The sequence below is a fragment of the Chiloscyllium plagiosum genome, chromosome 11, assembly GCF_004010195.1.
Source record: "Chiloscyllium plagiosum isolate BGI_BamShark_2017 chromosome 11, ASM401019v2, whole genome shotgun sequence".
Classification (NCBI taxonomy): domain Eukaryota; kingdom Metazoa; phylum Chordata; class Chondrichthyes; order Orectolobiformes; family Hemiscylliidae; genus Chiloscyllium; species Chiloscyllium plagiosum.
In genome coordinates this window covers 61,682,732-61,697,736 of record NC_057720.1, presented here as the reverse complement: position 1 = coordinate 61,697,736, position 15,005 = coordinate 61,682,732, and the positions used below count along the sequence as shown (strand labels likewise).

General features: G+C 39.2%; 1 protein-coding gene across 2 annotated transcripts in view; it reads right to left on the bottom strand.

The window, feature by feature from the left end:
- LOC122554458 (actin-related protein 2/3 complex subunit 5-like) overlaps positions 1-15,005 on the bottom strand; it is a 47,115-nt gene that overhangs the window by 26,166 nt on the left and 5,944 nt on the right. For both annotated transcript variants that reach the window (XM_043699523.1, XM_043699522.1), the window contains exons 2-3: positions 6,531-6,603; positions 651-827 (exon numbers count right to left, since the gene is read on the bottom strand). In XM_043699523.1, the coding sequence (XP_043555458.1) occupies positions 651-827; positions 6,531-6,603 (250 nt within the window). The remainder of the gene's footprint in view (positions 1-650; positions 828-6,530; positions 6,604-15,005) is intronic.

Genomic DNA, 15,005 nt, shown 5'->3' with positions numbered 1-15,005 from the left:
TCTATTTCAATGACTAAACAAAATGTAGGCCTCTGCCACATATATCTGTAATTTTATCAGCTATCTGCAAACGCCCTGTTTTGCAATCTCCAACCGAGGGAAATGCAGATACGCAACTTACTGCTGGGCAACCGTCAACTGGACTATTTGTTGACTTCCAACTTATTTTCTTCCCTGTAGTAATTCTGGGAATGCATTTTTAAAAATTCATTCATAGAATGTGGGCATCACAGAGTACGCCCGAATTTGTTGCCCAACCATTATTGCCCTTGAAAAGTGTCAGAGAGCTGCATTCTTAAACCATTGTACTCCATGTGGTGTAGATAGAAGGGAGAATCATTTACTCTGGGTGTTGCCCTTGCTTTATTGCCCTTCATTCACCTTGAATAACTTCAATTCCCATTTGTAACTTTTCCTTTTAAATACAGAATTATGCTGGTGTGCATCATCTTTGCTGGCCAACTGAAGTGACAGAAAATCTGAAAGTCAACATTAATTAGTTCAATAAAGTACAGATTGCAAATTTAACGTGCAGAGTTGCCTGCAAGATTCTTCCTCACATTAAACCCTTACCTATTTTCTCAGAAGCCGCCAAGTTGGGTTATAAAATAAATGTAAAAAAAATCACTGATTTACACTGATGCACTAACCTTTTCATGCCACTGTAGTAAAATTGCACTGTTATTTTCTGATGGTTTTTCAAAACCTTTGTAGATGTACTTCATCAGGAGGTCAATGCTATTCTTGTCAAGGGATTGAACAACCTTTTCAATATCATTACTTTTAAACGAAGTCAAAACTTTAAGAACAGTATTTTCTGCGCGATCCTGTTAAAATCAAAAAGAAACTGTCAGTGCCAATTATAACATACTTGCAATTATTATCAAATTTAACATCCTATTTGTATTTCTTTGCTTTAGACATGAACTGGGCAGAGGCACCAAGTTACTAGAACTGCACCAAATTGACAAGTCACAAGGGAGGTTCCTAGATTGAGTAAATTTAAGGATAGTGGAGTTCAAAGTTATATAGAATACTTTCATCAAGGCAGCTCACATGTACTTTCTTCCAACAAGCCCAGCCCACAATAAATCATGTGCACCAATATGTATCCATCTTGACAGAATGTACAGTTCAAATGTATGTATAGGAATTCCTCACCTTAAGTTAACACTCCCAAAAACACTGATTTGCTTTTAAATTGTTTATTCTTCTGAGGCAGTAGTGTAATGGTACAGTCACAGCACTAGTAATCCAGTGGCCCAGATTAATGCTCTGGAGATAAACACAAAATGCTGAAGAAACTCTCAACAGGTCTGGCAATATTTGTCCAGAGGGAATCAGAGTTTAATTGTACAAGCCCTGTCTGACTCTTCTTCAAATCCCACCAGATCCATAACATTAACACTGCTTCTCTTTCCATAGATGCTGCCAGGCCTGCTGAGTTTGCCTAGCATTTTGAGTGTTATAGAATCATAGAGATGTACAACACGGAAACAGCTTTGGTCCAACTCAGCCATGCCGACCAGATACCCCAAGCCAATCTAGTCCCAACTGCTAGCACCTGGCCCATATTTCTCCAAAACCTTCTTATTCATATACCCATCCAGATACCGTTTAAATGTTGCAATTGTATCAGCCGCCACCACTTTCTTGGCAGCTCATTCCACACACATACTGCCCTCTGCATGAAAAAGTTATCCCATGTGTCTTTTTTATATCTTTCCCCTTATCCTAAACTTATGCCCTCTAATTCTGGACTCCCCCCACCCCAGGCAACAGACTTTGTCATCTATTTATCCTATCCACACCCCTCAATTTTGTAAACTTTTATAAGGTCATCCCTCAGCCACCGATGCTCCAGGGAAAACAGCCCTAGTCTATTCAACCTCTCCCTATAACTCAAATCCTCCAACCCTGGAAACATCCTTGTCAATCTTTTATGAACCCTTTCAAGTTTCACAACATCCATCTGATAGGAAGGAGACCAGAATTGCATGCAATATTCCAAAGGGGGCCTAACTAACATCCTGTACTCATGTCAGACTTCCAACAACTGCAATATTTTGATTTTATTCAAACATCTGGAGACATGGATTTGAATCCCACGATGACAGATGAAATTTGACTTCAATAAAATCTAGAATCAGAAGCCTATTGTCATCCTTGCAACAATCATCAACTGGTGACCCAATCCATCTGGTTCTCTAATGCCCTTTCGGAAAGTTAATCTGTCATCTTTACATGCTCCAGACCCACAGCAATGTGGTTGCATCTCACCTGTCCTACAAAAAGACCAACCAAACCATCCAGTTGTATCAAACTACTATAAAGTACCAGAAAGAAATAAAACCAGATGATCACCTGCCATTGACATATAGGAATAAAAGAATGACTAGGGTAGGAATGGGTCCAGTCAAGGATAGTAGTGGGAAGTTGCGTGTGGAGTATGAAGAGATTGGGGAGACACTGAATGAATACTTTTCGTCAGTATTCACTCAGGAACAGGACATTGTTGCCGAAGTGAATACTGAGTCACAATTAATTAGAATGGATGGCTTTGAGGTATGTAGGGAAGAGGTGTTGGAAATTCTGGAAAGGGTGAAAATAGATAAGTCCCCTGGGCCTGATGGCATTTATCCTAGGATTCTCTGGGAAGCAAGGGAGGAGATTGCACAGCCATTGGCCTTGATTTTTATGTCTTCGTCGTCAACAGGAATGGAGGATAGCAAATGTGGTTCCCTTGTTCAAGAAGGGGAGTAGAGATAACCCTAGTAACTATAGGCCGGTGAGTCTCACTTCTGTTGTGGGCAAAGTCTTAGAGAGAATTGTAAGGGATAGGATTTATGAACATCTGGATAGGAATAATGTGATCAAGGATAGTCAGCATGGTTTTGTGAAGGGCAGGTCGTGCCTCACAAACCTTATTGAATTCTTTGAGAAGGTGACTAAGGAGATGGATGAGGGGAAAGCGGTAGATGTGGTATATATGGATTTTAGTAAGGCGTTTGATAAGGTTCCCCATGGTAGACCACTGCAAAAAATACGGAGGTATGGCATGGAGGGTGAGTTGGAAGTTTGGATTAGGAATTGGCTGGCTGGAAGAAGACAGAAGGTAGTAGTTGATGGCAAAGTTTCTTCATGGAGTGCCGACACTAGCGGTGTTCCGCAAGGATCTGTTTTGGGACCATTGCTGTTTGTCATTTTTATAAATGACCAGGAGGAGGGATTAGAAGGTTGGGTGAGCAAGTTTGCGGAAGATACGAAAGTCGGAGGAGTTGTTGACAGTGAGGAAGGATGTGGCAGGTTACAGCAGGATATAGAGAAGCTGCAGAGCTGGGCAGAAAGGTGGCAGATGGAATTCAATGTAGCTAAGTGCGAGGTGACTCACTTTGGGAAGAATAACAAAAAGATGGGGTACTGGGCTAATGGTCGGATACTTGGTAGTGTGGATGAGCAGAGGGATCTTGGTGTCCATGTACACAGATCTCTGAAAGTTGCCACCCAGGTAAATAGTGCGGTGAGGAAGGCATATGGCGTACTGGCTTTTATTGGTAGAGGAATTGAGTTCCGGAGTCCTGAGGTCATGATGCAGTTGTATAAAACTCTGGTGCGGCCGCATCTGGAATATTGTGTGCAGTTTTGGTCGCCATACTATAGGAAGGATGTGGAGGCACTGGAACCGGTGCAGAGGAGGTTTACCAGGTATAGGACAGATGTTAGGGGTAGATTCTTTACTCAGCGAGTCGTGAGTTCATGGAATGCCCTGCCAGTAGCACTGGTGGACTCTCCCTCTTTATGGGCATTTAAACGGGCATTGGATAGGCATATGGAGGATAGTGGGCTAGTGTAGGTTAGGTGGGCTTGGATCGGCGCAACATTGAGGACCAAAGGGCCTGTACTGCGCTGTATTTTTCTATGTTTCTATTGCACACCAGAAATATCAAACACAGCCAAGTTGACCTGCAAAGTCCTCCATGCAAACATGTGGGGGCTCGTGCAAATTTGAAAGATCTGCCCCACAGACTAGACAAGCAACAGCTTGACAGTCATCCTATCAGAATTATACCTCAGGCCATGTCCCAGACAACACCATGGATATGTCCTGTCACACTGGTAGGACAGATCCAGCAGAGGTGGTGCCACAGTAGCGAGGCAGTTGCCCTGGGAGTCCTCAACACTGATTCCAGTCTCCAATAAGTCTCATCGCATCAGGTCAAACATGGAGAAGGAAAACCCCTGCTGAGTAACACCTACCATGCCCCCTTGACTGATTAATCAGTACTCTTTTCCACATTGAAAATTACTTAGGAAAAGCAATGAGTGTGGCAAGACAATGTACTCAGAAGAGGACAGTCACTTTAATGACCATCACCAAGAATGGCTTATTACCACCACTACTTTATCAAGCAGGCTGAATCCTAAAGGACAGGGCTCATGAACTTGGTCTGTGGCAGGTGGTGAGGGATCCAACAAGAGGGAAAATTCTCCTTGACTTAACCCTCAATCTACCTGTCGTAGATATGTACATCCATGACCTTATCAGTGGAGTGATCACTGCACAATCATTGTGGAGACAAAGTTCCATTTTCACATTGAGAATACCCTCCATAGTGCTGCGGGGCACCACCAACATGCTGAATGGAATAGACCTTAAATTGATCTAGTGATCAAAATTGAGCTTTTGTGGGCCATCAGCAGCAGAATTGTTTTCAAACAATCTGAAATCTCAAGAATTGGCCTATGCCCCACACTAGCACTATCATCAATCCTCAAGCCTGAAAATTAGGTATTAATCTGAAGTTAAAACACAGGACTATTTGCACAAAAAAAAGTACAAGAAACATTCAACAGACAAGGTTTTCTAAACGCACAACCAAAGAAGCAGGTCTAAACTCTTCTGTCGTTTCACATGTAGTTGTGAATGGTGAACAGTTAAACATCTAACACATGATGGAGGCTTCACAAATATCCTCATCTTCAACAATAGGAGATCCTAGCACATCAGTGCAAAAAAACAAGGCTAAAGCATTTACATTCATCTTTAGTTAGAAATGCACAGAGGATAATCCATCTCAGCCTCTCAAGGTCCCTGGCTTCAGCCAACTCTATTTTCTCTACTCTATATCAAGAAATGGCACAACATTCCAGTAACAGTACTGAGGAAATTGTGTTCCAGAACTAGTCCCTAGTCAGGCTGTTCCAGTAAAGCTACAAACTGGCATTTATCCAACAATATGGAAAACTGCTGAGGTACGATATGTGCATAAAACTCAGGTCAGTCAATTACCACCTTATCAATCTATTCTCATCAACCAAGTGATGGAAGGGGTGGTTGACATTGCTATGAAGCAATACTCACTTAGCAATAACCTGCTCAATGCCACTCATTACGGGTTTCACCAGGGTCACTTGGCTCCTGACTTCATGACGGCATTGGTTCAAACATGGACAAAGGGACTGAGGATTCAGACAGATGAGTGGGTGGTACCCGAGTCTCAACCATCTTTAGCTCTTCATCAATGACCCCCCCAACCTTCTATCATAAGGTCAGGTGCTCCCTGACGACTGCATAATGTTCATCAATCGGAACTTCTCAGCTACTGAGGTAATTGATGTTCATGTATAGCAAGACCTGGAAAACCTCCAGCCTTGGACTGATCAGTAGTAATTAGTGCTAGCCAATGACCATTTTCAAAATAAAAATCTAATCAGTGCCACTTAATATTTAAAGGTATTACATTCTGGAGGTCACTGTTGATCTGAAACAGAACTGGGTCAGGTATGTGAAATACAAGAGCTAAGAAGCAATTAGGGAATTTTGTGACAAGTCTCCCTTCTCCCAAATACCTGCCCACCATCTAGAAGGTATAAGTCAAGATACATTTGTCTGGATGAGCATAGCTCCAACAACACCCAGTTGGGGAGGGAGAGGGCTGTGCTGGGAATCAATGTCATGGACAGAAACAAGCTATGGAACCTAACTCCACTTTGTACATTCACTAAAGAGAAAATTTCATTCACTAAAAATCACAATTTTAAGAGTGGAACTAGGAGATTAGGTGAGGAATTAATATGAAGAGACACTGAGGCACAATTCACTGTCCTGTGTGATTGTGCATGGAGATAGTACATGCCCTGATTGATTTAAGTGCAAAACCCCAATCCCAAGGTGGATCAGATTCTAAATAAATAAAATTGAGCAAATAAAGTTTTAATTTTTACAGATTTGCCACACCTAAGTTATGATATTAAGCAAAATGAATAAAACTGACTGCCCATTAATCTAAATTGTACATAATGTTTATCCCAATTTCAATGCAAATTGAAATTTCAAGCCCCTACAGATAAACTTAACCAGTAAATAAAATCTGTGTACCAGCATTTCAGTTCTGGACTGTGCCTACAAATTCTCAGGCCATTCCATACAGATTGGGGCAAAACCCAAGAAACAGATGAGAACAACATTACTTCAGATTCTAAACTCCATAATGCTATAAGGACAAAACTATTTCCTCCTTCAGCCTTACCTTAACAGCTTGGTTCTTCGTATTAATTGGAGGATTTTTCAGTGCTGCTTGGAGAGCTGCATTCAGATTTCCCGTGCACAGACATTAAGGAATACAACCAATTTCACATTTTACCCATAATGCAGGGCACCAAAAAAAACTAATTCGTCTCTTCTGAACATTAGTCTCAAATATATTATGCCCACCTGAGTATGCAGCCAGAGTTTGATATCTCCTTCAAAAGTTGGCACCTCTGCTATTGCAGTGACACTCCCTCAGTACTGAAGTGTTCGATTTGATTCTTGCGTTCAAGACAAGCCACAGCTGACATAACTAGACCAAGTTCACTCATAACACAGAACAGGAGAGGAACTGGCAATTATTGAAATTGAAAATACGTCAACTAATCAACCTTCCATATACATCAGCTATGAACAATATTTAGCCAAGGAGTGAAATCATATTAGGTAAAGTATTTCAGAAAAGGAGAAGGGATATTGCAAACAAATGAAAGCATTGTGTAACATTTTGTTAAAGTCTTTTAAGTAAACAATGGGCCATTGATTGCTCTGGTAAGACAGCTAAGAGCACATTGTGATGGCCTGAGAGCTAGTGGTAGTAAGGAGAATTCATAGTTTATTTAAAACATCTTTGGAATATGTAATTTCTTTCAAGAATGTTTGAGAAGAACCTTTAAGAATGTGCAGCAATTGCTGAGCAATCCATTATAAATTTAAATAAGAAATATCGTCTGCGTGACTTGGTGAGTTGAGAGCAGTTCCATAAGGAAAGACGTTAACCTAGAATGTAGGCTAAATAGACAGACCTGCAAGTAGGAGAGTTGGAAAGTCAAGGTAATCAGCACCCAGATGTACAATGAGAAAATAGGAAGGACAATACAGAATTTGTCTGAGACTTCAGCAAAGGTCTGTAAACAGTTTTCAGTTTGTCAGCAATTCCAGAACATTTTGGGAAAGGAAAGCTTTAGTGAGCTAAAAGTAGAATCCTAAAAATTGATGCAAATAGCTCGGTCATGCAAAAAAATGGGAGCTTGCATCAGAGAACCAGATTGTGAATTGGATGTTTTTGGTATTGAAAAGGAACTCAGGGAAACTACATCAAAAGTGATGAGACCCAAATGAGAGAGGACAGACAGAGTGGTGCAGGTGCCTGTAATTACATAGGATGTATCATTGTTGCAAATTAGATCTACCTTTTCATTTATATAACTTACCTGTATGTGTTCCAATTTGTGTGGAAAGAAGAGTTTTTTAAAAAAAATGAAATCTTGTTGGCAATTTCTTCGTTGGATGATCATTTGGTAACTACTACATTATATTAATGTAATTTCATTTGATGACTTGACCATTCAGATTTAGGGTTTATATTTCTGAATGTCAGGTTGTAGAATGTGTAAAATGATAATATTGCAGTGAATGAAACAGGACTATCAACTGTGTATCTCTTTAATCAAATAGAAGGACTGTGAGACAAAGAGCAAGATTGAGGTGGAAATGTAAATTAAAGAGGAAATGTAAATTAAAGAGGAAATGTAAATTAAAGAGGAAATGTAAATTAAAGAGGATATATTTACTATCAAATCAGAAACAAAGGATAAACAATTGCATTAATGGAAAGGAAATTAAACTTAAAATTTAACATTATTGGTTAATTTTATTGAAGAACTAAAACATGAAAATGCAATCAATCCTTTCAATCATTAACTTTGCATCAAAAAGATGTTTGAAAATAATTAGCACTTAAATATCAAAAGGATAAAAGGCCTGAAATGAATCAACTTTGCTTTCGAGCAAGTGTAAAAAGACTTATTTATTAAAAGCTAAAGAGCTTTATAACCAATAAAATGACACTTTAAGCCAATACCCATCTGTCCCTTGAGTGAATGTCACATGGCATGATTGTGATAGCAAGTATGGGACTTATCTCTGGTGTCCTGATCAATATTTAGCCTTCAATCAACACAAAAGATATCTGGTCATGATCAGATTGTGATCTTGTTTGTGCAAGATTTCTATATACAAATTGGCTGCCACCTTCCCCACAAACAAGCATAATATCTAACTTAAAAAATAATAATTTGAGATGCTCTCCAGATTGGATGAATACAACATGCTTAAAATGCAAAGGAGCACCAAAGTTAATTTACAACCAATAAAATGACAATTACTGTAACAATTGTGTTCGAGGATAGTATACTCTACGCTGCCTCTCCAAACATGTTAATATACATTAAAGATTCCCTGAATAAGACCTTTTGCCCCCACAACCACTATCAACTGGGCGGACAAGGGCAGCAGTTTCATGGGAACACCACCATCTACGAATTCCCCTCCAATTCATAGATCGTCCTGATTTCTGGAACTTCCTTCCTGGCAGCGCTATGGAGTACTTACCCTGCAGGGACTGCATCAGTTCAAGAAAGCACCAATATCCCAAGGATAATAAAGAATCAGCAATAAATGCTGACTAGACATAAATGCTGGCCGTGTCACATGAACAAAGAAAATACAAATTAAGAACAGCAGGCCATTCAGCCCCTTCAGCCTGCTCGCCATTCAATAAGATCATGGTTGATCTGAGAGGAGCCTCAGCTCCACATTTCTGTCTATCACAATAATTTTTATTCTCTCAATAGAGAATTTACATCCAATTTAGATTCATAGAGATGTACAGAAACAGACCTTCTGGTCCAATTCATCCAGACTGACCAGATATCCTAAATTAATCTAGTCCCATTTGCCAGCATTTGGCCAATATCCCTCCAATCCAGTCTTATTCATATACTCATCTGGATGCCTTTTAAATATTGTAATTAAAGCAGTTTATTTCATACATGCATCACCCTCTGCGTGAAAAAGTTGCGCATTTGGGTTTTTGTTTCTTAAATGCTTCTCCTCTCACCTTGAAGTTATGCCCTCTAGTTTTGGACTCCCCCGGGAAAAAACCTGGTCTATTCACACTATTCACCCACACCCCTCATGATTTTATAAACCTCTACAAGTTCATTCCTCAGCTTCCGAACCTCCAGGGAAAATAGCCCCAGCCTGTTCAGCTTCTCCCTATAGCTCAAACCCTCCAACCCTGGCAGCAACCTTGTAAACCTTTCTGAACCCTTTCAAGTTTCACAACATTGTTCCTATAGCAGGGAGACCAAAATTGCATGCAGTATTCCAAAAATCAATACCCTGTACAGCTGCAACATGACCTCCCAACTCCTATACTTAACTCATAGACCACTAAAGGCAAGCATACCAAACACCTTCTTTGCAATCCTATCTATCTGCAACTCCACTTTCAAGGAATATTTAATGACTCTGCTTCCACCTCAGAGTCATAGTTGTACACACATAAACTGACCCTTCAGTCTAACACGTCCATGTCAACCAAATTTATTAAACTGAATAGTCCCATTTGCCTGTGTTTGGCCAATATCCCTCTAAATCTTCCTTCTTCATTTATCTGTCCAAATATGCTTAAATGTTGTTATTGTACTGGTCTCCACCTGTGCTCTTAATAATGTTTAACTCCAAAATTCAGATGCTATGAATGCTGAAATGAAACAGATGATAATTTCTGACCAAATTTGTATAATTTAGTTCCACATCATTGATAACAGGAATACTTTATTCCCATCTCTATTCTTTGCAATCCTATCTATCTATCTGCAACTCCACTTTCAAGGAATATTTAATGACTCTGCTTCCACCTCAGAGTCCCATTTGCCTGTGTTTGGCCAATATCCCTCTAAACCTTCCTTCTTCATTTATCTGTCCAAATATGCTTAAATGTTGTTATTGTACTGGTCTCCACCTGAGCTCTTAATAATGTTTAACTCCAAAATTCAGATGCTATGAATGCTGAAATGAAACAGATGATAATTTCTGACCAAATTTGTATAATTTAGTTCCACATCATTGATAACAGGAATACTTTATTCCCATCTCTATTTATTTGGGCATTTAACATTTGGCCTCCCTTATGGATCTTAGAACATTCATCCCTACTTACTGGCAGCTAGTCTAAAAACAAATGCAACCATTTTGCTGACATTTAGAACCTAAAATACTTCAGATTCTTTGTGAATAATAGTGAGATTATTCTTTTTAAAACTCTCATTGCCAACAGCAATTTAACCTTATCAAGATGAGCGAATGCTGCTCTAAGTTTGGACATAAACACTATCCACAAGGAACCAGTCTTGTTAACTAACATAAACTGACTCACCCAGCAAAGCCACTCATAGTAAAACAAATTGTCATGTCTCTAACCAGAACAGAAGAGATCCACAACAAATATACCTCTTCCTCAGCAATGATACACAGATTGAAGCTGTAAAGCCTGGTGTGGAAACAAACAGACATTAATTCACAGAGGTTACTGGAAAAGCTCAGACCTGAGGAAGGGTCACCAGGCCCGAAATTTAACTTTGTGTTCTCTTCACAAATGCTGCCAGACCTGCTGAGCTTTTCCAGCAATTTCGGTTTCTTATTTACAGCATCCATAGTTCTTTCAGATTTTCAATGTTCATTCACATTTTACCATTTATTAACTTCTCAAACATTCACAGCTTACCACTATGCAATCTGTAAGTAATGAACTGACTGAATAATTTATTACTAAACAAGGTCAGATAACATATGGCACAGAATCAGGCCATTTGGTTCAACTAGACAACAGTTATGCTCCACTCAATTCTCCTTCCATTTTTTGCCATTTAAACCTGTCATCATAATCCTCTATTCCTTTGTCTTTTATATGCAGCTATTCATGCACTCTATCATAGTGAGTGGCACTATACTATGCAGCATACAACTCTCATTATGCTCTGCTACATTTATCCAATACAAATGGCCCATTAACACAGACGTTTAACATCACCAATCAATGTGTACACTGGATTTAATAACTGAATCTTTTTAAAGTCTCAATAAGTTATAGAGTGTATAACTTCCCAACAAACTTTAAACTAAACTTCAGTACTGTTCCTTTATAAAGTTACAAAGTGTTAATTTAGAATCACGGATTCCCTACAGCGCAGAGAGAGGCTATTTAGCCCCTCAAGTCTGCACCAACCCTCCAAAGAGCATTCCTGCCCACACCCTTCCTCCCCCAAACCCAACTAATCCTCTAACTCCACAATTACTAGAGCTAACCCACTGAGCCAATAAAACCTCGACACCATGGGGCAATTTAGCAACACCAATCCACCTAACCTGCACATTTTTGGATTATGGGAAGAAACCCACATGGGCACAGGGAGAATGTGAGCAAACTCCAGTGTCACCCAGGGCTGGAATGAAACCTGGATCCCATGCTCTGAGGCAACAGTGTTAATTTAAATAATCTATCCAAATGGTGTCTCAATGAGACTAACCAATTACCACAGTACATTTCAAAGTTATTCATGGCATACAAAGCACTGAAATATCCTTGATGTACGACAAAAAGCTTTACCAATGCGCACCCTCCACACAATAGTACTAATCTCAGAAATCTTACTTTTGGGATGTGAGGTTGGCAGTTGGATGAAATACAATAAACAATTTAGCAATATTGGGGTAATGTTTAAAAAAGTAAATTAAAGATTTTTAAGGATAACAGATAGCATAGGAATTTCAGATGTGCTGGTTTCTTTCTCAACTCTAGGATTCAGCAAATTTGAATGACATATCTAGAATCTTACATTTAATAGTTTGGAGTTTTAGGTTTGCTGGAAAGAAAATCAACATTTTTAAATTAATAGTGTATATCAAAATGTTATTAGAATTTCAGTTTTGAAATCAAACATTCTTTTTTGGTAAAGGAATGATGGTCATTCAGACCTATGTCAGCTTTGTTTGAGCTCTCCAAGAATTGCTTCCCCATGTACGTTCTCCCCGTGTCTGTGTGGGTTTCCTCCGGGTGCTCGGGTTTCCTCCCACAGTCCAAAGATGTGCAGGTCAGGTGAATTGGCCATGCTAAATTGCCCGTAGTGTTAGGTAAGGGGTAAATGTAGGGGTATGGGTGGGTTGCGCTTCGGCGGGTCGGTTTGGACTTGTTGGGCCGAAGGGCCTGTTTCCACACTGTAATGTAATGTAATGTAATCTAATCTCCATAACCCAGCAAATGCTTCCTTCAGGTATTTTGGTCATTCTCCTTTGAAAGTCTGGTCTAATTTACTTCCTTTGTACCTTCAGGCAATACATTCCAAATGTGCAATTCATCATATGAAAAAAATGTTTCTATTTATCACCTTTGGTTCTTTTGACAATCACAAAATCCATGAGCTCTGGTTAGCAAACCTTCCTGATTTTCTCAAACTCGATGATTTTGAACCCATCAATTAAACTTTGCTCTTGACCCTCTATTATAGCAGCTTAATTAGCTTCTCCAAATAACTAAGATTCCTCATTCCCAACACTATTCTCTCATTGTTCTACATCAGCACTAGAGAGGTGACAACATTCCTAAAACATGATTTTCTCAATTCAGCATTATGGTTGAAGCCAAGCAGGCTTTTGCGCTTTATCGGTAAGGTTGAGGTTTAAATGGCCTGTTCAATTTGCTTGGTATCTTTCAAGATAAATTTACATCCCAATCCCAGGTCTCTGTTCCCTCAAACCCTCTAAAAACTAGGTAATTCAGATGATATCTTGTCACTCTTCTTCCTCAAATGAATCACATCACTACTTCACTCGAGAAAAAGGTTCTTATTTTAAAAGTTGTTCTTAGTTAAATTCTGGCTAGACCCTCACATAAACTTCATATTAACATAGAAAGCCGGAAACTGGTTACAGTTAAAAATAAAGAAAATTCAGGCAGTGAAAGCAAGCAGAGAAGTTTCAAATGAGCTCAGAACCAGAAGCAGAACCTATAAAAGGGAAGTCATGAGTGATGAACAATAAAAAAACCAATGAGCAACATTACCTGGAATAACAGTATTAATGTGCGGAAGTCACAGTCACCAGCAGTGTAGATGTCTACAGCATTCATTTTGAACACCTCTAACAAATCATACGTTTAACCTTCTGTTGGAAGAGCAACTTCAGCTTCTGCAATTTGTCCACATTACTGAAGTTCCAGTGCAAATTTTGCTGTGCTGAATCTAAAACCTTGACATCATTCTTTAAGCATAATGCTCTGAATTAAACATAATGGTTGTTTATCTAACCAGACTTTTGGACTTATTGGTCATTGCATTGCTCCAGATGGCGAGGCAAATTTCTTAATATTTCAATAATGCACTGTCCAAGCATTTACAAATAAGAATACAATTTCTATTCAGAGCAAGGAAGTAGGGCATTTTAAATCAGGTCTCAGTCCACAAGCCAGGTTATACATACTGCATGGCTCAAATTTGAGGTGACTATATGCCTATGTTCACAGTACCCCAAGACTTATGTAACAAACAGAAACTGGACTTCTGTAAGAAATCAATAATTGCTACTTCCACAGATGAGAAGTTTCAGTTCTGAAAAGAGAATAGGGCTGTGAGGACTATTTTTCTTGGGCAGAAGGCAGCTAAGTGAAAATTTGATAGGATTTTTCAAAATCTTGATGTTTCTTCATGAAGACGACAGAAATTGTTCCACTTGTGAAAAGACCAAGCATCACAGAGTAGATTTTAAAGTGTTTGCAAAAGCAGCAAATGTTGGGTGAGATAAAGCTTTCTCACACAAGAGGTCTGGATTTGGAAGGCACAGCCTGGAAGTGTGGTGGATGTAGGTTCAATTAAGAAATTCAAGAGTAGTGGATAGTTGTTTAAATAGAAACAATATTCAATGTTATTGGGAAAAGGAAGGAGTTTGACAGTTTAGTCAAAATGCTTAGAAAGCCAGTGTAGATATGATGAGCTCAATAGCCTCCTCTGCACCATAACATGTATTCAAGTTTCCTGTAAATTCATATTTGAATCACAGATTTTTGCTGCTGCCACAGCACAATTTAATAAAGTCACAAGTTGAAACTTCTGTGACATTAGTGCATTTTTCCTACACTTTCTGCTCAACTCTGCCAAAACGTTTGACTGCAGTAGCCCTCAATTACTGAGCTCATTAGTACTGCCCTCATTTTGTCCCAATCCTTCCAATTTAATCATAACCAGTGAATCTTCAATGTGCCTTCTCTTTTCACACTGCTCTGTTATGATATCACCCAAAAATCTAACTTTAGTCCTTGCTTCTTTTACATCCATGTTTGGTCTTTAGGCAATATCTTCAAAAGATAATGGGTCAGCTTCCATGAATATTCTACACATTCCTCCTCATAGGTTACAATTCTCCCAGGCTTTACATTCACTGTAAGCTTTAAAACTGTCTCCTGCACACCAAGATTTATAGATGATTAATATATCATGAAATGCAACAACCCTGAGATAGGCCCATGGGCAACCCACTACAAACTTTCTTCCAGCCCAAAAAACACCCATTAACTACAACTCAGTCAATTTAGGATCCATGTTGTGACTGTTGTTTTTTGTTCATTACCCATCAATCT